General features: G+C 47.4%; 1 protein-coding gene across 3 annotated transcripts; it reads right to left on the minus strand.

Annotated features, from left to right (window-relative positions):
• Nucleotides 1-173: 173 nt before the first annotated feature.
• GSN (gelsolin) lies at nucleotides 174-20,712 on the minus strand. 3 transcript variants are annotated; one of them, XM_079324495.1, is made up of 18 exons: nucleotides 20,603-20,650; nucleotides 20,092-20,147; nucleotides 8,423-8,624; nucleotides 7,739-7,893; nucleotides 6,758-6,919; nucleotides 6,403-6,552; nucleotides 6,092-6,181; nucleotides 5,094-5,226; nucleotides 4,786-4,874; nucleotides 4,272-4,487; nucleotides 3,596-3,729; nucleotides 3,019-3,109; nucleotides 2,672-2,842; nucleotides 1,879-2,053; nucleotides 1,475-1,599; nucleotides 1,261-1,338; nucleotides 775-835; nucleotides 174-554 (listed from the first exon to the last, which is right to left on the minus strand). In XM_079324495.1, the coding sequence occupies exons 2-18, from the start codon at nucleotides 20,122-20,124 to the stop codon at nucleotides 385-387; spliced, it is 2,235 nt and encodes a 744-aa protein (XP_079180621.1). In that variant the 5' UTR covers nucleotides 20,125-20,147; nucleotides 20,603-20,650; the 3' UTR covers nucleotides 174-384. The 3 variants fall into 3 exon arrangements, with proteins under 3 accessions (XP_079180621.1, XP_079180622.1, XP_079180620.1); XM_079324496.1 differs by lacking the exon at nucleotides 20,092-20,147 and having other exon boundaries at nucleotides 20,603-20,712; XM_079324494.1 differs by lacking the exons at nucleotides 20,092-20,147; nucleotides 20,603-20,650 and adding an exon at nucleotides 9,729-10,096.
• Between the last annotated feature and the right edge of the window lie 5,441 nt (nucleotides 20,713-26,153).

The raw sequence follows: 26,153 nt of genomic DNA on the forward strand, positions 1-26,153 counted from the left end.
GAAGAGGGGAAAGCAAAGCAGTCCCAAACTCCTCAAAATAATTTCTGTTACCTTTTACTAAAAAGTCCACCTGCAAAAGATGGCACAAAGAAGGTTTTGGTTTCTAAGATGTGTTCAAACATGGGATCTACAGCTGCTCTCTAATGTTTTGTTCTTCATAACAAACCCCGCCATTTCTGTTCTTCCCATATTTCATACAAGCTTTATTGTATTAAATATAATCAAAGCAAGGAGCAGGGTCAATGACTGGTCACGATTGTTTTCGGAAATTATTGCACAGCTAATTGGCTATTAACATCATTCCCTCGTTAACATACATCCTGCAGGAGGAAGGAGTTCTTGAAGGCATTGAAGGCACTGGACTTGCTCTGTTGCAAACATTGCTCACACATCCACATCTGCCATTGCTCTCTGCAGGGGATCCACAGCCCAGTAGTCATCATCCCAGCCCAGGAACCAGCCAGAGAAGGTGGGGGGCTCAAAGCCCTGCTTGACAATGGTCACTGGGGTCCTCTTGTCCCGTGTGGAGGGGTCTGTGTCAATGTAGCGCTTGGCTGGGGACACAGGGAGGGATCTGACTCAGCTGAGAGCTAAACTGGGGCTCAATGGCTGCCAGAGAGGCAGCTTCACATCAGCCCTTGGAACAAAAATACCCACTGAAAGTTTGTGCCCTATGGTTTTATCTATGCCTGTGAGAATATAAATTGCCTGAGTCATGATCACACAGTAGGAAAATGAGAAAAGGATAGTTCAGAGAGGAAAATGTGACATTACCAGACTTCAGTGCCTCAGTCTTTTCTTCTTCTTGGGCATCTTTCCCAATCCATACAAAGACCTAAAGATAAAAATATTAATTACTTCAGTAACAATCATTCTCTTTATGAAGGGATTATTTAGATGAAGTCTCAGTGAAACAAGTGTGACACAAACCAGAAAATCCTTGTGGTTGGTGTGCCTGGGTTGTTGACCAATGTGACCAAACCTCTATTGATCAATAATGAGAAGTTTTTTGCCTGCATTTTATCTACATGAATTGTAGACTCCTTGAACAAATTCTACACTAGCTTAACATTGGGGGAAAGTAGCACGTTTGATCATTTTTCCATAAAGCATCACAATTCATCTCTGACTTGCCTTGTGGCTGATGTGTGCTGAATCTGTAATACAACAGCACCTCTGGCTATTGTAGTTCAGGTCTCAATCTAGAGCCAATCTCTGCCTATTCTTTGCTCCTCTTTTCCCCCTGTAAACGAGACATACCTGATCCCATGTGTCCAGGAGCATCACATCATCCGTGGCAAGGTCATCCTGAGTCAGATCTCCGGGAACTTCTTCAATCTGGAAAAACAGGGGGTTAAGATGAGCATGGGCTTCAAGCATCACTTTATCTGTACAGGACAGGAAGAAAAGATGAGGTGTAAGTGCTGGTGGGGGGCTGAGAGCAGTGGGTGTGGGTGGGTGGCCAGGCACTCACGGTGAAGCGGCCGCTCTTGTTGGAGCAGGCGAAGAGGCGCGGCGGGTGCGTGTCCATCTTCTTGTCCTTGAGGCGCGGCGAGGTGCGGTACGGGGCTTTGCCACCCAGGGCTGCCCAGAAATTCTCTGCAAAACACAAAGGGAGGCTGATGCTTCTCCTCTTCATGGAACCCACACCAGGGTGATGGTTTGGGCAGGACTTGAAGCATTCTTCTGGGTCAGAAAGCCCCAGTGGCCCGCAGACATACATGAACAAGGTATGTTAAACAATGAAAATACCCCAGAGAAACCCCTCTTGCCTATGTTCACATCTTCTTCTTCTGAGAGACAAAATATCCATGAAATAATTGCTGAGGATGTGCAGCTACACAGAAATGATTGCAGACTGCACTGTGACCCCCTCACCTGGCTCTTTGCCCTCAGCAACCTGTACTGGGCGAGCTCCCAGTATCTTCAGCAGCTCCTGTGCTCCTGATTTCTCTGCATTGCTGGCTCCCTGGCCAACCCACAGGTAGGCAGCAGAGGGAGTTTTCAGGACAAAGACATCATTGGAGTTCAACTGACTGGCTGTAGGATCCAGCTGAAAAGAAAGAACACTGCACGTGTCAGATGAAACCATCCTCTAGATAGAGCCTGTTATTTCAAAACCAAACCAGAACCTACAGCTGAATAAACTGCAAACAAGATTTTCCATAAGAGCATGTGAGGCTGTCAGATGTGTTGTGTGTTCCCTGTATCCAAGCGATGAGTTACATTTTCCCCTTGGGAAGAGTAAATAACTATTTCAGTGTGTGATTACAGGTACACATGACCTATAGCAGGGATGCCTGGCTGTCATTGTGCCAGTCTTGGTGGTTATGGCAGGAGATTTAGGAGCTCACTGGGGACCCCATGGCAGAGCACCCCTGCTGCCAACACTGATCAATCATTGACACCAACTCCTCTGTGTCAACAAGGACAGGCCTTTTGAAGCTGGAAGCTTGGGAAGTCCCTGCAGCCACAAACCCCTGTCCTCTCCTCACCAGGATTTAATCTCCCCATTGTTGTTGCCAGAGGTGTCTGTGTGCGTTTTCTCTCTGAGCAGTGGGGCTCTGAACCTGTGTCCTGGCCCTCTTCCACAGAAGGAACTGAACTCTTCAGTGGGTCACATTCCCACCATGGGCTGCACACAGAACACCAAGCTGCCTCTCTCACGTACCTCCACTGCTCTGGTGGCTCCGGAGGTGCTGGAGCGCACCTGGAACAGCCGCGTGGCCGCAGGTGCAGTCTGGCCTCCTTCCCTCGAGGTTCCACCCTTGTAAACAACCAAGGGCTTGCCACCAAACATGCTCATCAGGTGAGGGGGCTCCTTCCCTTGCACTACTCGTTTCTGAAGGAAAAGAAAATTGCTGTTGGTTTTGAGAAGCACAAGACTACACAGAAATGGATTTTACAACCCTGTATCGAGTTGGAATATTCACAGAGCACCCAGCTGGGCCAGGTGTTTAATATATATATAAATACACATTTCTGGGGTGTTGGGGTTGGTTTCTGCTGTCTCTTTACCTGCACGGGGCTGCCTCCCAGCTCCTCATCCAGCTGCACTGTGAGGAATGCAGAGGTTGTGATCTCATCCTGCGTGGAGTCGGCGCCCTGCCTGGAGAACAAGGCCAAATCTCAGCTTTATTCTCAGCCTTTCCCCCCACACACACCTTACAGAGATCAAGAGGAGGTAAGGAAACTCTGCTACCAAATATCTGCAGCACTTCATTCAACACAAAGGAGAAATTCTTATCCTCTATTGTAGCACAGCAAGTACAGGGAGAGATAAGAAAACCTTTCCTAGATAAGCAGCACTTTCCTAGATAAGCAGAGCTTGATCCAAAGAAGGGAGTAATAACCAGTGGGGGGGGGGGGGGAAATGAAATAAAAAAACATATAGTACTTCCCCCCATTGTTCCACTTCAAATTAAACATCCCAGACCTCTGGTATTGTTTTGTTTACAAGGGAAAATTATCCAGGGTGAAACTTAATCCCCCAAAGATCCTTTGGAACGGGAACCAGCAATGGTCAATTTTCCGAGTGGGCTCGCAGCCCCACGCAGCCCCAGGTTTCCTGACTGCCCCAGGGTGAGTCCCGTACCAGGTGTAAATGATCTGTCCCCGCTTCCCGCCGTGCTGGTAATCGTACAGGATGATGTAGCTGTCCCCGCCGTAGAACTGCCCGTACGTGGCGGGGTCCACCGGCACCTTCTCGGAGCCTTCAATTCTCCAGATCTGTTGGGAGAGGAGCGGGGGCGCTGCAGCGCGAGCGCATGGCCGGTCCCCAAATTATCCCCGAATCCCGGAGCTGCCGCGCCCTCTGCCGGGACCCGAGCGACAATTCCCGTCCGCTCCAGCGGCTGCTCCCCAGCGCAGCTCGCAGGCTTTTCGGGGCGTTTTTAACCAGCCAAACCTCGGCCCGGATCGCTGTGGGATTCTGGACAGCCTCAGCCCGGTCAAGCCCAACTCCACCCCTGCTTCTATGCTCAAACTAATGAACCCAGGGTGCTCCAAGGCATTCCCACATGAGATGGCAACAGGGAGAAAAAACAGGAGGAGGAATAAATCCACATCCACAGTGCTGGGAAATCGTGGAGTCACTTTTCTGCAGGGCTTTCAAGACCCTGCTGCTATTTCTGTGTCAGAAATTCCCCCAGTAGTTACAAGACCTCAGTTGATGGCTCTCCGGCCTCCATTTGTCTTGCTGCTGTTCCCATGCAATGAAGCAGCAAAGAAAAGTCTGGAACCCTTCCCAGGGGCACTGAGCCACCACTGACCTGTTTCTTGCCAGAGCCATCATCCTCCATGCCGTGCTGGGCAGCCATGGCCTTGGAGCTGTGCAGCGTGGCCGCGTCGAAAGGGACCTGCTCAATCTTGGCAACGTGCCCAGAAACGTGAGGCTGCCCCAGCCCCTCAGTCTGGTCCTTGTCCCTCCAGTTCTTGAAGAATTGCTTGAACAAAGGTGTCTCACCACTCTCAGGGAGGACTTGGATCTGAAAGGAATGAGCCTTTAGAACCATCTCCCTAAGAACAGCAGGTTCATCTACTCCTCCTTTTCACTCTCAGAAGAGGTCATGGGAAAGGTAAAAGAGAATCTGAGAGGAAGAAACTACCTGTGTTTACCCCTGTGCTGGGGTAAATGCTGCTTTAGCCCAGGAGCAGCACTGCAGAATCTCCCAAAACACAGCAGATCTCCCACAACAGGAGCTACTTGAAATATGGACAGGGACACACCACCTGAGCCCATGTGGCAGAAAAGAGAAAATGCTTGGGGCTGCCACAGGTCCTTACCTGGGTGTGTTTAGGGTAACCCATCTTGTCAATGAACTCTGAGGCTGTTTTCAGTGCTGCCTTCTTCTCTTCAGAGTTGGCACCTCTGCCTTTAATGAAAATAGAAAGAAAGGGGGTCAGCTTTTTTTACCCAGAGAAGAAATTGTCCCAGGTATTTTTTGGCAGAGTAGAAGAGCCCAGCCTTCCAGATAAATGATACCAAATAACAAATGACCATTGTTGGATCTCTTCCATGCTTGTTGTGATGGCTGAGAGAACACCTGCCTGTTTATGGTATTAATTCTTTTTTCTCTGGTTCTCTCACATACCTTTCCAAACAAAGATCTTTCCATCTGTGCCATGGTCCAGGATGAAGCAGTCATCTGTACTCAGGGCTGCCTGGGAGAAGGGGTTCTCATCTGCCACCAGGGACACTGCCATGTTCCCAGCCCCATTGGAGACCTGTGACAACACAGCACAGAGGTCACATAAGGCACCTTCTGCTCCCTCCTGCTCCATGGCCATAGCTCACAATTCAGGGAGGGAAAGGGAAATCCATTTGAATGCACTGGCTGCAGCAGGCACTATTGTTTTCAAACAGGATACCTCTGACACAGCAACAGTATGGCAAAAACATAACACTTATTCTGAAGATTTCAACTATTTCTAGCATAGTAGATACTGCTGAGACCAAAGAGAGATTGGTCCAAAATGGGAAATATCCTCAGTTGCAAAGGGTAACTTGGAACAGCCTCCCTGTACCCAGTGGGTTAAAAATCTGAGTTCCTCTACTGACTAATGCAGAAAGTGCCACATAACAAACCATCCTAGCAGATATTTACCCCATGGATACCACAGGCTGCTTAGAGAAGATTCATCCCAAAAAGTTTTGGACATTCTTCTCCACTCACAGCTGATAGAAAATGGCACCTTCCAAGTCATGGTTTCATGTGGGTGTTGGAAAGGGGCAGGTCCTGCTTCTCAGACTCACTATTGCTAGTTCTTTCCTGCCACCTTCCTAACACAATGCCTCACAGCACAGAGGAAACCTCCCCTTTTCCCTAATTTGTTTCACATTCCACTTTTCCCTAAAAATTCCTGGAAGTCCCAGCTGCCTCACTACACTCCTAAGTGGTGACAAACACAACAGAAAGTAGATGGACATGCAGTGAAAGCAAGCAAGGTTCATACATAAAACTTGTTAAAAAGTAGAGGGAGACAAGAGTAGGACTCAGAGCAGCTCAGCTCCTCTCTGCTATTGCACCTCCACCTAATTTCACAAAGATCACTTTGTTCTCCCCAGAGTTATGTCAGGGTTCCTCATTACCTTGTAGAGCTTAGCCAGCTTCCTGTTGGCTGTGTCGGTTTTGGTCTCATCAGAAGCTCCTTCTGGCAAACTGGGCTTTGGTCCCAGGACCTGTGAGGGAGATAAAAATCATTACCAGCCAGCCCAAGAGGATCTTCCTTCTCAGGCACTCCATCAAGAGAATGAGCAGCAGAGAATTCCAGCTCAATCACGGAAACTCAGCGGGGCAGAGGAGCAGGTGTGCACCGAGCTGTGTGTTTATACCACACCCAGCACCCACCCCACCTTTCTCCCACACACTCTTCCCCCTGCAGCCGGCCAGAGGGGATAACCTGGAGCATCTCCTGGCGCTCGGAGCCCTCCTCTGCCACGTAGACCTTGGCGCGGCCGTTGCGCTCGTTGTCGCGGATGCCCTTGGCCAGCACCGTGGCCTTCAGCCGCTCCTGGCGGTTGCTCTTGGAGCCACACCACTGGAAGATGTTCTGGGGGAAGGAGGAAGTCGTGTCAGAGCATGACAACACCTCTCTAGATGAGACAGCGCTCTCAGCTGGGACTGAACAATGCCAGTGTTTCAGGAGCCTCAGCACTGAGACGGCTTCAGCACGATGGGGAAAAAATATCTTATGTGAACTGTCAGACATCTCCTGCCCCTTGGATTCCACCACCTGCCTTTGATGTGGTACTCACACTGCCCAGGTCCAGGATGAAACAGTCCCCTGTGTTGAAACTGTCCCAGCTCACAGGAACCTCCGTGGCCCGGACTGTTCTCCTGCCTTTGACCTGCAGCAGCCTCTGCACAGTGACCTCGTTGGGAACCACGTGCCTGAAGCCAGAAGCCACACCACCAGCCTGGGGGGAAACACAGGAGCAAGGATTCACATCAGGACTGGGGAAATGTGTATTCCCATGTGCCCTGCCTATCAGAAATTATCCCAGAAATTATTCACTTTCTCTGCTAATAGACACTGGGAATTACTTATCAATGCAGGCAACAAGATCCATGTCAGTTATACTAAAAAGAAAAAACCCAAAACAACCAAGTTTAAATGAACAAAAGTAACAACAAGTGAGTGGGAAATAAACAAAACAGAAAGATCAGGAAGGTCTCAGACGTGAGGAAATGTGAGCACTTTGCAAGCATGTGACCTGATATCACTTTCCCTATGCCTTTGGATTCCTAACAGACACAACTGCTTGACTGCATGTTTTCACTTCTATCCCACTTTATTGTGATGGCAGGGAGGAGTAACTCCCACTACTGCTCATCTCCTTTACCAAAACATTGCACATGCTGGGAGGGTGGGCTAAGCACAGAGACTGCAAGGTCAAACTGTTATGCAAGCAGGGAGAAATCAAATCTCCTGGGTAGGCGTTTCCCATTAACTTTGCTGCTTCTTAAATTCATTCCAGGTGCCTTGGGACTGTTCTTTCCTCTGCCTCTTGAAGAAAAACAAAACCTTGATTCCTAAAATTTTCTGGGGCTTTCCTTGTGTATTATCAATTCAGCCAAATCTTTCCCACTGGGATCTGCTGTTCTCCACCCTGTGCAGCTCCAACTCATTGAAAACATCTGGCTGAGAATGGGTTTTAAGCAACTGGAAAAAGGGCAATTCTCACTCTCCTGGGAACTGGGCAGGATGCCATTTCTTGCAGTCAGCTGCCACCCACCTTGTACTTGATGCCAGATTTGAAGTAGCCCAGGAAGGTGGGGGACTCGTGGCCCTGCACCTCGCGGTGCTGCACAGCCTTTCCCTGCAGGTGCTCGTCCATCTGCACAGTGAAGATGGCAGCAGCCCCACGCTCATCCTGAGAGCTTTCATCACCTGAAACATGGACAGACACACTGGGAGGGAATGCAGGGTCTGCTCTCAGCAGTGCAAACACACGGGGAGAGAGCAGATTTAACTGGCATGCTGTCAAAGAGCCTGGGGTTTGCAGGCTGCAGGGAAAGCCTTGGCACAGTAGTCTGTGACATGGACTGCAGGGGGCAGTTAGGAGAGGGAAAAATTCCACTCCCTGACCAGGAGGAACACACCTGACCTCCCTCCTTTCAGGCAGAAAGGATTTCAGCCAGACCTTCCACCTGAGATCTTGCTTTCCCTGTGAACCTCTGCAGAGCAGGGACTTTCCTGTCCTACTGCCCAGGAAAAGCTGGTTTTAGGATCATGTGGCTGTACTCTCTACTGCAGAGCCCATGCAAATATTTGACATGAGTAGGGCTCTTTACACCCACAACTGCATTCTGTGTGCTGCTTTTTGTTTCCCTGGGTAACTTTAACTGGCCATGGCTGGAGCAGAGGCTCAGGGGCCACTCTGGGCTCCCAGCTCTGCAGGGACACTCCCAGCACTCACCCAACCAGAAGTGCAGGTCGTACTGCAGGTTCCCACTGCGCTGCTTGATGGTGTTCAGCACCAGGTAGGAATCTCCAGTGAAGAAATCTCCATACAGGTTTTTTGGCACTGGGACCAAATCAAATTTCTCCACCCTCCAGATCTGAAGGCCGGGTTCCTTCCCAGCCTTCAAAAACTCCGCGTGTTCCACCATGCTGACAGGCTGGGGGTGAGACAGAGGATGCTGTTCAGTGTGCAGGACACAAGCAAGTATTTAAATTAAATTGCTTCTCATCTCTTAACTTATTGTGCCAAGCAAAAAGTGGAAAGTCTCCTTTTTTCTCATGCACTGAATTTTGAAGGGGGGAAAAAATAAGGATGTGTGTGGAAAGAATCCCTCTCCATTGATCACTGTTAATTTTCACTTCCAACCATCTCTACCTCCTGGTTTATTCCTGGATTATCCTCTTCTAGACTCTACTCTCTCTGGATTTAATCTCTGTATTTTCCTTACTAATTTATAATTTTTCAGTATGGCACATAAGTGAAGCTTGACATTGCTGGCTGTCAGAAAGAAACCCATTTTAACTCCACATGTACATCCTGCACAAACATGATTTACAGGTTTGCTAAAAGCAAATGGAAAATGCTGTGAAATTCATTGAACATTTACGTAATTAACAGGTTTCTTAAAGCTCTTCTCTTCTGACCTGTTACTTTAACTGCTCCCTTGTAGGAATTACATTAATTTACACAACATCCTGTCCTAAGGACATTGCAATTTTGGTTTAATATGTTTATTGCCATACTTATGCAATACATCAACACATTGCAATATTCTTTTTTAAACAAACATAATAAACACTTCTCTCTCTTATAAAAGAATTCACATTCGTAATTCTGAAAGGAAATAAAATATTTCTGGTGTATTGGCAATGAAGTCTGTCCATGGATCATATCACGCCTTTGAGTGCTATCAGGTAATAGGGAAGAAAACATTACAATGTTACATTAGAAGCATTCAGTACTTTGACAAAGAGGATGGTTCACAGCAGATGATGGACAAAAGTAAAATATGCTCAGTTTTCAAAGCAGAAATAAAGAATGTTACAAACTAGAAAGCAAAATAGCAAGTTATGTAGCAAAGTGACTCCTAAGCTGAAAACTCAAAGATGGAAAAGAATGAACTCATGATTCCAGTCAGCCTGAATCCTCCCAAATTCTCATTAAAGCTGGATGAAACCCTGACAGAGAGTTAAAGGAGAAGAACTCCTGTGAGTTGCTGGAACAAGTTTTTCAGTGTTTAATTGTGATGCTCATCACTTACCACAGCTGAAAGCACAAGAGCTGCTGTAACAACATATCCAAGCCCTGCCACAGACATGGAGCTGACACAGCTCAGCTTCAGAGCCATTGTGCACAAAACGGGGAGAAAAAGAAAGCTGAAGTCCTTTCTGCCCATTTCTAGGAGCAAATGGGCTCCTTCTCCCGCAGAGCTGTGGGGAGTGGCAGCTCCCTGCTCCTCTGGCTGCTGGGGAGGATGAAGGGCAGAAGCCAATCTTTTATCGGGGACAAACACACCCACCCCCTCGGCAGCACAGGGGCGGAACGCTTTGTGCAAACAATCCTGCTGGAATCCCAAAGGCTCCTCCGAGCCCCGAGCCCAGCAGCGCTCACCGCACACAATGTGCGATCCATTACAGCAACACAGGCAACATTTGTCAGCTAAAAGCTGGAAAGATGATGAGACTCAGTGGAACAGCATGGCGGCTCCAGCTGGCAGTGGATGCAGGGAAAGAGAATTTGGGGAAGACAAGGATGGGACTGAGCAACCTGAGGATGCAACCTCAGCTCCTGAAGTTGTCAGAGGAGCAGAGTTCTCACCCGCCACTGTCAGTGACAGCTCGGGAGGGTTTGGGGATGCACTGATGGATTTCAGATCCCAGGTTCACAACAGAGCATTCAGGGTCTGGGAGGTGACAGAACAAAAGCTCATTCAGTAATTCAATAATTGCACAAGCAAGTATTTCTGAGGGTGTAGCAACACCCTGTGGCAGGAACATAACAGCCATCAAACCTACTCGGCCCAAAGGAATTGCAGCAGGGCTGAGTGTAGCACCCCAGCAATCTGCCACCAATAAAGAGATTATTCTTCCAACTGTCTCACACTGCAGCAAGTTCGTCTATCAGACTTTCCAGTGAGAGAAAAGTGCAGGAACCTTTCCCTGCCCTCAGGAATGGAGCAGCCATCAAATGCTCAGTGTGGAGCTGTGCTGCTGGGCACTTTTGTTCTCAACATACCCAGGGGAGGATTCCTGACAGGCTGAGCTTCCCACGGTCAAAACATCTCAAAATATTCTTAAATAAGGGGCAAACCCTCCACCCATAAAACTCCACAACAAAACCTCCACCAAGGAAAGAGCAGACCCTGCTTTGTGCTTTCTCCACTCTCCATGAGGATATTTTCTTTCCCTCTCTCCCAAGAACACTCTGCTGCTCTCTGGTCCAAGCTGATGTATTTTAATTTGAAATGTCACCTTTGAAAATTTCACTGGAAAGTCTCAAACTGAAACAGACAATAAAAACAATGTGCTAGTCCTGCTGGTATTTCTCATCTCTGTGAAGGAAGTTCAGAGTGTCAGAGGTCTAAGTCTCAGTGAAAAACATGTTGGAACCTTGACTCCAAGGAAGGCTTTGGCAGCTGCAGCAAACCCAAAATGACTGGGTTGCATAACATTAGAAAGAGATGGGTCCTTTCCAAATGGAAAAATACTCTGCACGTTTTATTACTAAATTAATACCTGTATAGAACCACACCCGGGCAAACCTCACAGAATGAAGGCAAAAAGACCCAGGATAATATTCTTTGTTAACATCCCACTGTAGCATATTGTAATCTACAGACATATGCAGATACAATATTCTTGAAAAAATATTTATTTAGTCTTCTAATTAATTTGGCATTTTGCAAGTCCAAGCTTGCATTCCTAATGAGCTGCAATATGTAAATACAGGCAAAAAAAAAAAAAAATAGAAATAGGGCTACAGTACATAAATTGTGTATTATAGTGTTCTTTCATAAAATTATTTTATTTGAGCCATTCCTGGAGGGAATAGCTGTAAATCTACCCCAACAGCTGGTTTGGGTTATTACTGCTGGCAGCAAGTGTTGCATTGTCAAATGAAGCCCCAGAAATGTTTGTTCTGGACATTGTTCTGAGGGCACTTGCCAGCTGAGGTCGCCAGGGCCCTACTGAAAAGGGTGTCCTGATGGAGATATGGAAAACAGCACTTTTCAAGCTGCTGTTAATAAAATTGTCCAGCTTGGTCCAAAAAAGGTGCCCAGCCAACATCTTATGCAAAGGAAAGTTGTTTAAGGAAAACAAAAAAAGGGCTTGGAATACAGGATTTCAGTACAGATGGATCAGCTAAATGACACTTGGCTGCACAGTGATGAAAACAAGAACTCAGGAAAATTAATCCAATGATTTGAGCAACCATTGGAAGACAACAAGTTCATTATGGTCTCCAGATGTGCAGCCACACCAGGAGGACAGGCCAGCCCAGGAAGGCCCTGGGATGGAGTCTGGCCTGCAGGAACAATCCCAGGGAATTGCTCCTGGGCAAACCCAGCAGGAAAGGCAACACTCACTGACCAAAGCCTGTGCCTGGCCCACAGGCCAATGGCAGCCTGGAGTGCTGCTCAGGGAAATGTGCAATGATCTCCCTGAGGCTGGAAGCTGTTTCCTCCAGGGGGAGGCCAGAAAAGGCAGAAACCCCCCAGTCCCTGTGCTCAGCAATCCTGTGCAAGCCCCGACTGCTCTGCAGCTTCCAGCACCTCCAGGATCCAGGACTCAGCTCCTGTCTCTCCTGGTGCCCAACCCAAAGCACCTTCCCTATTTCCACCCTGCAGCTGCTAACAAACAGCTCTCTTTGCCTCTCCCTAAATTCTTCATTTCTGCTCTGCTCTCATCCCTGTGACTGTGCCTCCCTCATCTGGCCCTCCCAGACTGACACCAGCAGCACTTCAGTGTTTGTCTTCACTCTCCTCTGAATTTCTGCCAAGGAGCTGCCCAGCTCTGCACTGCCCAGCACAGCCATACTGAGAGCAATGTCCTGTTCCCTTCAGGAAAAACCTGTGGACACTGAGCCTGGAATCTCCTCACACTGCAAAATCTATATAGGGAATAATTAATGTTGGGTTCCTCCCTATCAAATAATCTCTCACATCTTCACACCTACCATCATCTAAAGCTTAATGATGTAGCAAAAGTAACTTTCTACAAGATAATATCATCCAATACTCACAGCAGGGAAAGGAAAAAAATCTTTATTTCATTCAATAACTGCCCACTAACAAGAGAAAAATGTGCACAACATTTTTTGTGAGGCCCAATTAATTTGTAATAATTTGTGGCAATTCACACCTGAATATAACCACAAATATAGCCAGGACTTACCTGCACAGAGCTGCTCAGGAAAGCTTGGCTGAATTAAATGAGACAGAAACAAGGGGAGCCCACATGCCCATGTGGTTGTGCTCATTTGCAGCTCTGGCGTCGACTCATGATGGGTTCAGATAATTTGTCTAAATTTGCTGCATAAACAAATCCCACACAGGAAGGGCTGCAGCCAACACGTCACCACAGAGCATCCAAACCACCTGCTGCTCCAATTCCTGCCTTCCTACATGGCAAAGCCTGTATTTCTGATTTTAAAGGATGACACTTGCAGAACATCACAATAACCTGCAAATACAGACTGAGTTTCTCAAATGTGAGAACAGTAAATCTGAGTAGAGCCTGTATCCACACTACAGTCATGTTACAAAAATGCCTTTTGTGCACCAATCCTTATTGTACCTTGGGGGCAAACATTTGCATTTCCACCCAACTAATGCCCTCTTTCCTTTTATTTATTTGCCAAACATTGCCAGGAGAATATGAACTGCTCCTAATAAACAATATATGTCCTCAAAAAATAAAGCCTCCCTTATCTCACAGCATTCCAGACCTCCAATATCTAGTGCCAGAAGAGGTAAATCACTGCTGGATTTCTGCTGCAACAACAGGAAAACCCTAAATCCTTGTTTTGCAAGAGCCAAAGGGGTATAATCCTCCTGGCAGGATCAATCCCAGGAAATCTACAGGTTGCACTTGTCACAGTAACACCCCAGAGCAAGGGCTGCATTCCCCAGGCCTAAAATCACAACACTGAAGAGATCACACAAACAAAAACCCCAATAAAGTTGTTTGCTTGCTTCAGGTTCAGCTCTTTGTGCACTTTGAACACAATCTACACTGTCTGACTGCCCATGTAGCCATTTCTTTATTCACTGATCTGCTGCTGACCCATAAAAACTCTGATGAATGTACAAAGCTTGTGAGAGTGAACAGCCCAGGATCACTTGGGTTCTGACAATCCAAAACTCAGGACATGATGCTGCTGAACATGGAGAAAATTCAGCAGAGGATCCACAGCGATGGCAGCACACCCTGAAAATGGAAATATTTGTTTATTCCTTCAGCTTCCCTGCCAAACCAGTATAGAATATCAGCAATTCTTCAGTAAACCAGTGAAAATAACTCTGGCAGGACTTCAACTTTGTTACCAAGGGGACAGGCATTGAAAAATATAGAAAGTGATGGATTAGCTTAGTTTTCAGTCTCCAGACAGCCCTAAATTTATATATACACATAACTAAACCCAACCCCTTTCCTTCCATCCTTTGAAGAAGCCAGTAAACAAAGGTTATTTGGGATAAGAAAAAAGAGAGCCTCTTCCTCCCCAGCCATGGTGACTCCATAAACTATTTCAGCTCCCTGTATGAGGAGCAGCACAGCTCATGGCATTCCCTGCAGCTACATCTTAACAGAAAAGCCACAAATCCAAAAAAAATTCAAACTGAGTTGCCTAACTCAGATCAAGAGTCCAGGACACGAAGTCCAGCATTAGCTGTGCATCTGTAGGCTTTTTGCATTTGTTAAGATTCCTACTAAACCACTTGAGCAAGTTAGAAGGCCCAGAAGATTTGAGTATTGTTCACTTTTTCCAGCTGTTTGTTTGTACTATGAGTCACACCAGCTCTATTCTGGGCTCTGTACCTTTTGAATACAACCCACTTAGTAAACACAGAGCTTCCAGCCCATGCACCCCAGCAGAAAACTTCAACACAAACACCTGAGCTTCCTCTCAGCTGCAGTGATGTAAGCTGGGGAGAATATTACTTGCACAGGAGAAAGAGGTGATCAGACAGGTCTGCCATCTGAAACACACCCAGGGAAATCTGCTGATCCTATCAGCTGGTTCAGAGCCCTGCCTTGAGCATAAGTGAGAGCTGAATCATGCACTTAAACACACACAGCACTGGGCAGGCTGCATCACTGGAAACCAACGACCACTTTCATTCACTGGGGAGCAAAAACAAATCCTGACTTACACTCCAACACAAATCATTGTTCAGTGCTGAAAAAATATTTAAGGAGTGCTTGTGTAACACATAAGACATAAACCAGCACATTAAAACATGACTACCTCCCCAAATTGTGTCCCAGAGAGAGAGCTGCTGGTGACAGCCAGAACACATTGAGGGAGCAGTGAGGACATGCCTGTGGTCAGCTGCAGGGAAATGACACAGATGTTCTTCCTCCAGTCTCCAGGTCCTGCCTGTTCAGGGGAAATCATCTGCAACTTTATGCAAACTCTCCTTCCCCAGAGAACAAGCTGATACATTCCTCTGCAGCACAGAAGTTGTTCAATCTGTGATCCACAACCCAAAGAGGAACAGAGCAACACATAATTGCCAGAGAAAGGCTGGAAAGCAGGAGAGATGGCCTAGAACAAGTCCAAAAGGGAAGCAGGAGTGTGGCCTTGCACCCCTCGTGCAGCATCAGGCCCAGGCACTGGGGTGAATGACAGGACTCAGGGGTCATTGCCACATGTGGGACAAGGGAGGGGTACAGGCAGATGGCAGGGCTGAGTAAAAAGCACACAAATGAATTTTGCTGATGCCACAGTGACAGGGCACAGCAGGTCTGGTGTCACCTCAGGGGCAGTGGGAGTCCATCAACTCCTCCCTTCCACATCAGCTCCACATAGAATTCAACTTTTCACATCAAAAACCTCCACAGGAAGCAACTCAGTACTAACAAAATGAGTTAACAGACATTAAAAATCAAGGTACTCCTTTTAGATCAGACAAGGAGCAGAAGGTGAAGCTGAGGGTTCCAGGTTCCTGTCACCTGCTGGCAGGGAACAGTCACAGAGCTATGAGTGAAAGCTTCCCCCAGCCCTGCCCCAGCACACAGAAGTGCTGACAGCTTCTGCACATCACCACCCTCCTCAGGGAGAGACAAGACTCCCCCATTTCCCCACTCCCATGAAGTGGCTTTCTCCACAAACACCAACTCTGAAATAAATCACTGTGGAAAGGGAGTTACCAGGGTCCCCTCTCCATTTTGTCCCACTCTCCTGACACAGGCAGGCGTGGCCAGGCTGTCAGTGGCTGTGGCTGAAGGTTCAGAGCTTCTCACGAAGGCTGTTCCAGCTCCAGGCGTGTCCGGAGCTCCCATCCCGCGGGCACAGCCACAAGAGGGCAATGCTGGGAACTCTCATCCCTTCTTCCTCGGAGCTACGGGATTAACAGGACGGGGTTTCATTGTATTTCATTTCAAGCAGTGTTCAGGCCTTGCTGAGGAGGAACCACAAGGATTGTCAGAGCAGACAGCCTGAAAGAAGGGAAATTCCTCACGGTGTCAGTGCTCACTGCAGCAGCCTCCGTCCATCTTGAGAGATCCCGGGATGATTCATTTCCTCCAGCGTTTAAAAGATGCTGTTTTGAATTGTAGCTGTACTTTTACTGCATGTGGAAACACTGAGTAAATAACATATGTCTAAACTTTGGGTTTGGACAGTGTCCCACTGCCTGGCTGCCCTAATACAGACAAACTGTTGTTTCTCCCACTCCAGTCGTGCTGGGACCTCAGCTCAGAGCAGTTCCAGCTCTCCAGGTTCTCAGTGGGAGGTGAATGAGGAACAAAACAAGAGAAAAGGAAAGACCAAAACCACAGGCTATAGTCAGAAAAGAACACTTTGAAACAGGCAAAAGGAAAAAATATATAAATCTTCAGAGTCCATACCACCTAACCCTTCCATCCAGACACCATCACATCCCAAATGCTGATCACACAAACCTGACAACCTGGAATATCCTGAGTGAGATGCTCACCAAGCTCCAAAGCCGGGGAAACTGAAGGAAGTAGAATACTGAACGAAGTGAATAAAAACTCCAGAGGGCAGTGTGAGATGCCCAGAATACCAACCCAACCAGCCACTCCCATGCCAGCGGCTCCTGCAGGCTCCCAGAAGGGCTCAGATCCAGCAAGGCCATTCCAAGCTGGCATTTCCAGACAGCCCAGCACTGCAAAGCACCCCAGAGCTCTGTTTAACCCCACTCATGTCAGAGCTCTATTTAACCTTGCAAATGCATCATCAGTGGATAATCAGAGATAAATACCCGGGCGCCCTGCTGAGACAGGCTGCTACTGCCTTTCCTGACTTCCCTGAGCTCACCTCCCTGCCCTGAGCAGGTGTGAACTACTGGGCTGACATTAATGGACACTGCCTGACCCGATTCATCTCTGATGGGATTTATCAGTGCCACATTAACAGGCAGCTCTGTTCCAAAACCCTGGAAGAGCCTGGATGGGCAGGGTGCCCACAGTGATGGGCACAGCCAGCCCGTGCTGTGCAGGGAAACATTCCCAGCATTTCCCCTCCGCGGGCACACGGAGAGTGCAGGAACACCCTGCTGCAGGGCAAACACAGCAGTGTCTGACAGCTGATAAAGGGCCTGATGAATCTGCTCTGGCCATTGGTGTAACTCGCTATCAGGGTGTAGGACACAGTGTAAATATTGAAAATCTGCCAAGGCCTGTGACATGCTGGGAAGCAGAGATGAGGCAGAGGCAAAATCTCTGAAATCCAGGCTGGTGCACACGCGGTGCCCAGACACTCCCACCACACATTTACCTTTCTCCTCCCCACTGAAATACCCGAACCAAGTCAGAAATCCCTGACCGAGACATTCCCGACTGCCCAAGTCACAAGGACAGACCTGAGGGGAGCTGCCTGAGCACTTTTCCATTCTCATCTCTGTGCAAACATCTGCTGTGAGACAGTGCTGAGCCAGCGCGACAGCCCTGCCGTGCCCCGGGGCTGCATTCCCTTCTCCCACGGCTTTGTGGAGCCTCCTGCAGTCAAACACCTCCCAAAATGCCAAAATCCAGCTCTCAGCTCAATGGCTGAGCACTATCCCCACCTAGGGAGCTCGTGCCTGACACAGGAAAAATAGTTCCAGCATGGCTCAGAGCTGAGAGCTCCAGCAAGCTTAGTGCTTTTATGGGAAAAGAATTAATCATCCAGAGCATTTCTTTCCGATTCCCTTAGGCTTCTAAGTGTCTAATTAATGATTAAGAGACTGAAAAGAACACACTTGAGCTAACGCTGTGAGAAGCAGAACAAATGAAGTGACAGAGGTACACAAAGAGCTGCACAAAAGCTTCACAAAAAAAGACAACTTGAGGTTTTCTTCCTAATGCAAAACCTCAGTGGCCTCTGAAAGCCACTGCACAAGGCATCCTTTGAGTCTTGAGTTTAAAAAGATCCAGAAGAGATTAGAAGTAAACATATGAAATATCAATACATACAATTTTCAGCTGAAATTGTTAGAAGGGATATCAAATACCTGGTCCAGAGAACCAAACAATCACTCACCAACAGAAAGAATACACAGCTTGTTACAGACAAATTGTCTACATCAGAATCTTCTGCCTTTTCAGGAAAAACATTTGATAATAATTGAGAAGAGGCAGAGACACACTCAGAATTTGATAGTTCACATGATAATTCCCGAGTGCTGTGGAAGGGAACAGAAAACAAGAGCAGCTGCTTCTCTCTACACAGGAGTTATTGTACCCAGGCTACTTCATATCTGTGTTTAACCATGTTTTGCTTTACTGCAACACTTGATCACCTCAGCTTAAAGAACAAAAAAAAAAAAGTTTCTTTATGTCTCCAGATTCCCAAGTAAAACAGGGCAATAGTTGTTTTGTGAAGCAGCACATTTCTGTCCAAAATCCTCTTTCCCATACATGCCACTCAGCAGCAACACTAATGTCTGGGACTGGATTAAAATGGAAAGCTTGTACTTGTAAGTGAGCTGAAAGCAGATATAAACCCTGAGCACTAAATATGTCACAGGGCTATTTTAAAAATGGTTTGGTTCCCACCGGAATTCTGCAAAACACCCAAGCTACAAGAAAAAGTTATTTTATCTGAATATGGGATGGGGGAAAGCAGTGGCTCAGTCTGGGTCAGCAGCTGAAGGAAGGTCCCAGCCCTTCCCTGGCACAGAGGCTCAGTGACACTGCTGCCCACAGCACCAATGCTGGACATGGCTGCAGCACTCCCCAAACTGTAAAATCATTACAAAAGCAGCCCTGCACTGGAACACTTCAGGCAGCCTTTTAGCCAGAGCTGGCAGCAATCCCCCCTGGTAACATTATCAGAGCCATGAACCTGGATTGCAGAGTGCTCCCATCCCTGCTTTGGTGATGAAAGGAACAAACCCACATGTTGGATTTGTGCCTGTAAAATCCAAGTCAAACTAGCAGCAGCAGTAGCATTTCTGCTTTGTCACCCTTTTGACACTCAGAAGCAGCCAAAGATTGATGGCTGGTTCAATTTCCCCACTGTTTTCCCCATAGCACTGGAATTTCATCCCTGCCAAGAGCCAAAGTCATTCCTCTGGGGACACTGCAGGTACTCAGCTCTCACTAAAACTCAGCTAATCTCTCAACCAACCCCTGGAAAATCTCTCCCTGTCTTTAAACATTGAACATTTCAGACACTCACCATCCACCTCCACGTCACTAAGGAGGTGTGACTAAAATTCCCACCCTGTGTTCAAGCTGAATTCCAGTGAAAGCCACGGAGCAAGCCTGGTGATGGCACAGATGGCACAGATGGCACAGATGGGCACTGCCACTGTGCTGAGCACAGGCCAGCAGTGCCATTATCCACTCTGGGGATGGACAGAGTCCAACCACAGCCTGAAACCACAGCAAGGCTGGGCAGTGGGGTGGGCAGGGAGGCAGTGCCAGCACCCATCCCACGGAGCAGATGTTAAAGGGGGTGACTTCTGCTTCTCTCTGCTCCTGCCCAGGCTAAGCCTCCATCTCCCATCTCTCCGTGGTAGAAATTATGGAATAAACTGTCTCCTGGCCAACAGAAACCAGTTGCAATAGCCTGGGAGAGACCCATTCCTCAGTACTCAGGTTTCACTTCATTTTTCCAGATGGATGTTCTAAGGTATTCTGTAAAATAGTTTGAGAAACCCGAAGGAGGAGAGGCATTTAAGGAACCCCCACCCCCTCTGGCTCAAGAGCAGGACACCCTGAGCTGAGCCATGCTCTACTCCCACAAAGGAAATAAAGGAAATTTTTTTTTTGCTGATAAACTTGCATCATGCAGAGTTGGTAGTGGAAATGGAAATTGTAATGATCAGTAAGAAAAATAAGAGACTTAAAGGAAAACAATGCTAGTATCATCCTTGTTAGCAAAGTCGGATTTTTTACATCCAAGAGCAAATAACATTCAAAGCAGTTTTATTCCAAGAGGGATCTACTTACTAATGAGGCCTCCTTGAAACAAGTCATCCCCATAACTTTTTTTTTTAACACTCTTCCTAGGAAACATTTTAAATATGTTTTCAGTGTCTACATTTTTTGAATTTCTATTCAAACAGAGCTTTCAAACATTCTTCCCCCAGGCAAAGAACAAAACAAAACAAGCCCCCGCTGTTCCCATCACCACTCGCACTGCTCCAGAGGCGCACTGAGCTTGCGGGGGGCTCCCGGCGGGACGGGAACTGCTCCAGGGCGGCAGCGCTCCCGCGGACCCGGCACAGCCTGGTAGAGCCTGGCACAGCCTGGCACAGCCTGGTAGAACCTGGCAGAGCCTGGCAGAGCCCGGCAGAGCCTGGCAGAGCCCGGCAGAGCCCGGCAGATGCCGCAGGAAACGCCCCGGGACAGAACCCGGCCCCGCGGCCCCCTCCCGTCCTGCCCCTCCGAGCCCCCGCTCCCTCCGCCCGGCCGTGCGCCGAGGAGCCGGGGAAGCCCCGGCAGCCGCCCCCGGCCCTACCTGGTGCTGGCACTCGCGGGCAGAGGCAGCTGCGGGGCCGGGCAGGGCAGGGCAGGGCCGGGCAGCCCCCGGGGCGGGACCCGGAGCTCCCCCGCCTCCGCCGCCCGCCTCCCTGGGCGCGGCTGCGGGACCGCGGGACACGGGCACCGGGACACGGGCACCGGGACAGGGGCATCGGGACACGAGCACCGGGACCCACGGGCACCGGGACAGGGGCACCGGGATAGGGGCACTGGGACACGAGCACCGGGACCCACGGGCACCGGCACGGGCATCGGGACACGGGCACCGGGACAGGGGCATCGGGACACGAGCACCGGGACCCACGGGCACCGGCACGGGCACCGGGACACGGGCACCGGGACACGGGCACCGGCACGGGCACCGGCACGGGCATTGGGATGTTGGAGTCAGTGAGTCAGGGGTCTCCCTGAATTCTTCAGAGAGAAATCAGAGTGCAGAGATTGAATTAAAGCCTTTGGATGGATTAAAGTATATTAAGCCACTCACACATAAAGGTGACATTTAAGTAAAAGTAAGTGAGTTTTAGGATGAGTTCTAATGCTTTTAGTAAGTGAAGGTTTCAAATGCCACAGTAGCAGTTTGAGCTCTAGTGAAGGTTGAAAAGTCACTGATATCTTCAGCAAGAGGCTCCAGGCCCACAGCTGTAGACAGGACTTAGACATAACAGAGCTATAGCAAGAATATTGCTGACATTTTTTAGATAGAACAAGACAGATTGTATACATTGTTCTATATGTAACCTGGTGTGCTAAGAAACTGCAATTCTAACAGATTAAGGAGAAGTGGTCTGAGTTTGTGTCTTAGCTTGTTGGAAAAATCCTGTATAAGAGTTTGTACTGGGGAGAGTTGTTGCTTTTAGCCATTCTGGCTTCTATCCATTTGCATATTGCCACTGCATTTGCCATTGCTTTTTGCTATTGCCTTTTGAAACAATGTCTCCTTGGCCCTGAGCCACACAAAGCCCAGCTCTGATGCTCACCAGCTACAATCAGAACAGAACATCAATCAGCTCAGAACACCCTCCTTGCACCAGTGAGCACCCCTGAGCCAAGTTCTGGGGGACAAACTGGGATGGCACAGGTAACAAGTTATAATTGTTGGTGAGATAATAATTTAGACTCCTAAGAAGTTTGGTGTAATAATAAATTGCTTGAATATTGTTAAGTATGCACACAAAGATATGGATCTTATGACTCATGTGCTTGGGAATATCACCCAGAGCACACTCATCCTCCCGTGGCTGTTTGAGGTTTGAGAAAGGAACCCAGGAAGCATTTTCTGTGAAACATCAGAAACTGTAATAACACATCTGAGAGAGAGTCAGACATCTCCAGTGGCATTCAGAAACAACAGAAATTCCCAACTTCTTGCATTTTTCATGGAGTTTTTCCTCGACACTACCAGTCAGTTGAGGTAAATCCAAGACAGGCAGGCAGGCCACAGCCAGCTGTTGTTTTTCTTCTGCTTTCTCCATCATGTAATCAGAGAAGTTGTGCTCTTGAGAGGAGCACTGTACCGAGACAGGGCCACCCTGCCATGGGTTCTCACAAAAACGGTTTCTATGCCACCAACAATGCTCCACTTGCTGCTGGAATTGTGTGGAACAATGACATGGTTATTGATAAAGCCAGGGGTGGGTATTTCTCCTCTGTCATGGCAGTAACTGAAGAAGTTTTTTGTTATGCTTTTGTGTATGAGAACATTATTAATTAGAATATTTTAAGTGGGCTAAAAGCCATCTGCCATTTTTGAGTCTGGGAAACTGTGCATGACCAGGCCAGGAGCAAACCTTACATTAAATGAGAAATCCTTTACAAAGAGGCACTGACACTGTGCACAATCACACAAATTCTGTTTCCATAACTCATCTACTTGATGTTCTGCATCATGTTCATATCCTATCATGCATTTGTAACATCATTACACATCTATACCAAAAATTCTTCACCTGTCCATCAAATATGATTAATGTGAAATGACAGCCTTTTAAAAACACTCTGCTCAATTACTTTCTGTTAAATGATAATGTTTCCATGGAAATTTTAGGTCTCATTTCCACCACTCAGCTGGAAATGCAGCTGCAATTGTGCTGTTGAGGGTAGAGAATTGACCTTGGCATGCTGAACCATTCAAGGGAGCTTCTTTCCAAGAATCAGCCTCTCAGTGCAGAGTGAGATGTGGAACCACACATCCAGAGCAGAACCCTGATGTCAGGAAGAGCCTCAGAAACCACCATGACTGATGAGAAGGGTGGAGAGGTTTCCAGGGAGCCTTGTGCTGTGGCACTGCAAAGCCCTTCAGCAAGGAAACACCCTGAGAGGGGCACAAAGCCCTGCAGGCTCTTGGGGCAGCTCCAGGGGATGCTTTTGTCCAGAAGCAGCTCTGTGTGCATCAAGCCTTGCCTTGGACAAGATGATTGACTCACCAAGTCTTTCAGCACTGTCAGCATCTGGTCTCTGGCCATGTTGTCATGTCAGCCAGGGAAGCACAGCACTTGTGTGTCTTTGAAAAGCAGATGCTGGTGTTTTGCTGGCATTTCTATTGCTACAATTTGGGTTTGTGCTAAAATATGAGCTACTTGCCAAGGACACATCAAAGTAGGAATGCTTGAGGATTATGCTCAAGGCAGCTGAGATGAAAGGTGATCTCCAAAATAAGTCAAATAAAGTCAGTAAAGCTCAGATTTATCTTTAGTCAGGATAAAAGGAGTCATGGTGAGCACTGCCCCCATCAAGTGGGCTCACTGCTGTATCATGTTTGTAACTATTCCTCAATGTTAATGTAGAAATTCCTGTGGAAAGGGGTACACTGCCATTCCATACTGCCATTCCCACAAAATACTGACTGAGAGAATCCAGATGAGCTGCATCTACTGACACCAGAATTACTCTTGGCCCAAATGTTCTTCTATCATTAATCAGTTTAATTTGAAGCTTTGAGGTTGTAGAAGTGCCAATGGGCTTGGGATGCCTATTTTACATGAGATGAAGGAACTAAAAAAGATAAAGAAGGAACTTCAAAAAAACAACTTGACCACAGGAACATTTCTACAGACACCACAAAGCTGAAATGGTAAAGGATGAAAGGAGAACTGGGCAACTCAAAAATAAAATACAAGTAAAGACCAGTTAGTCATCTGTGACCAATGCAGTGTTACGTGATCACCTCCCACAGAAGTGGATTTCAAACTAGTTCCTGAAAAATCCCATGTTTCTCCCTTCTGTCTCTGTCTGGAGAAACTTGAGCAAAGCCAGAAGATGAAGTTGGGATTCAGGGGAAGAAGACAGACAGACAAACCTGACTTTGGCTACCTTTTATTGACAGTTTGTGGCCTGACAGTTTAAATTCTGACAGTCTGGCCTGCTTACTGCTGTCTTCAGGGAAAACAGTGTTGCAGATAAAAAATTCTGTTCAATCCCATGCTCTTCATGAGTGCTGATGTATAATTTAACCATATTTAGATTTATTTTCTTACAAGGATGTATTCTAAAGAAGGAAGCAGATCCTACAGATCACTCCATGTAATTTATTTGCAAGGAAGAAAATCCTCAAACCTTCCATCAACTGCATTAACTCTGTCTTTACTATTCCTGGGGTTTGTGGTACAGAAATAAACCCAAGAGCAAGGCTCATGTGACCAGGAAATTTGGATGCTGAGACCTCAGGATGAGACACGTGGAAAAGGCTTTTCAAGAGTGGAATGACCCAGCAGAAATCCACAGGGAAGGGTGGGACTACAGAGGAGGATTCCACCCCTGGCAATTTGGTATTGTTACCAATTTAGTGGGTTTTAATTACTGCTGTTAGGTTCTGCCCAGATGTTCACAATGAACGGGCTGAAGTCAGCCTTTTCTTAATAACTGTTGTGGAAAAGCTGCTGCAGGATTTCCAGCACTCACAAGGACAAAGAACCAAAGAAATGCAGATGCTGTTACTCGATCCTTCCTGCTCGTGTCTTTTGTGAACTTTAAACTCTTGGAGGAATATTTGAGCAGAGCATATAAAAAGGTTCAAAACCAAGAGTTTTGAAGCAAATCTGTATTGCCTTCTGCAGAAAGGAAGGCAGTTTGATATAAAATCTATTTGGGGATTTCAGTTAAAAAGTTGAATTTAACTCACATTTAGGTAATGGCTTTTAATTTTGTTGCAGGTAAGGAACAAAAGTAATTCAATCCCAAAAGTGCTTCTTATTTCACAATTCAAATTCCCCACAAAGCAGACTCCAGATTAAAGTGATTTTCAGAGTGTTTGTGTAAATGGAGCAATATTTGGGCCATCACCAGGGAAGTGGGTATTTTTCAAGTCAGTAAACCAGACTGCAACTGTGTCACAACAGTCAGGTCATTTTCTGTTTAAAGACTCCCTCTCGTGGAAATCATTCTCACTGGCTTGTTTTGACCTATTTTTCTAGTAAAAGTCACTCCATATAAGGTTTTGCAAAACTTGAAAAGGATTTTGTTGCACAGTGTTTTCTGTTTTGAAGTCAGAACCTTGAGAATAACTGACAGCAGTCCTACATCTGTGCTACACTGCTACAGCAGATTTTGTCATTTTCTATTGAATACTGCTTTTTATCACTCAGAGATTTATTTATTTAGTATGTAGATAAAGGGGAAAAAATTCTAACTCTTTTTTTTTTTTTTTTTATCAGTGCTTTTCACTCTGTGAGGTTTCTGCCCAGATAACAAGGGGTGTTATCTACCATGCAGTTTCTCCCTGGTAGAGGTTGAGTAATAATTAGGGGGTGGCTGATTCATGGAAAGCAGAGGATTCCCTGGGTGTTGTTGCACTAAGGAAATGGAATTAGCAATGTCACAGTAATGGAGATGGAAAATGCCCACTCTGGAAAAATATTTCCATAAAAAGTTACGGCAGTGGGGAAACTGCAATTTCAATATTGGACACTGACACACAGCAGAATTTGATGCTTTCCATAATGTGTGGGACTGAAATACAAACCTTATTGGGGACATTTATGGATACAGTTTTAAATCTCCTGAACCACCGATTTATTTTTTGTTTTTGAGTCCCGTGAGCTGTGAGATTTGGGTGGCATGTCGTGCTTTTAGGTATTTAGTATCGCCTACCCCAAGTGTTTAAAAAGCCTTTAATAATAAAATATTAATACTTAATATTTAAAAAATGCAAATGAACAACTTAGAGCACGTCATGGGACACGGCAAAGCACGGGATGATGTTACTGCAGACAGACACGGGGCTCTGCAGCCCCTCAGAGGCGCTGGACTCTGTGCTACAGCCCCGTACCTGCACCATGCCGGGCTGTTCCGGTTCGCACCATTTCCGGGCGGCTCGCTGCCACTTTTCCACGAGGAAAAGCGCGGAAATCCGGGATTTTCCGCGGAGCCGGAGGCCGCGCTCCGCCCTGAGGCGCCGCCGCCACGGCCGCTCCTCCGCCTGAGGGCGCGCGCGCTCCCGCCCCGCCCCGCCCCGCCCCGCGCGCGGCCCCGCCCCGCCCCGCCCCTCCACGCCGGCGCGGTGGGCGGGGCCCCTCCGGACAGCGCCCGCC

The sequence above is a fragment of the Erithacus rubecula genome (assembly GCF_903797595.1).
Source record: "Erithacus rubecula genome assembly, chromosome: 21".
In the NCBI taxonomy this organism is placed as follows: domain Eukaryota; kingdom Metazoa; phylum Chordata; class Aves; order Passeriformes; family Muscicapidae; genus Erithacus; species Erithacus rubecula.

Coding starts and splice junctions, on each gene's coding strand:
- GSN (XM_079324494.1), bottom strand. CDS start 9,863: ATGGGCAGAAAGGACTTCAGCTTTCTTTTTCTCCCCGTTTTGTGCACA. Junction 4,488..4,785: donor GTTACCCTAAACACACCCAG/GTAAGGACCTGT, acceptor CATTCCTTTCAG/ATCCAAGTCCTCCCTGAGAG. Junction 836..1,260: donor TCCTGGACACATGGGATCAG/GTATGTCTCGTT, acceptor TTTTATCTTTAG/GTCTTTGTATGGATTGGGAA.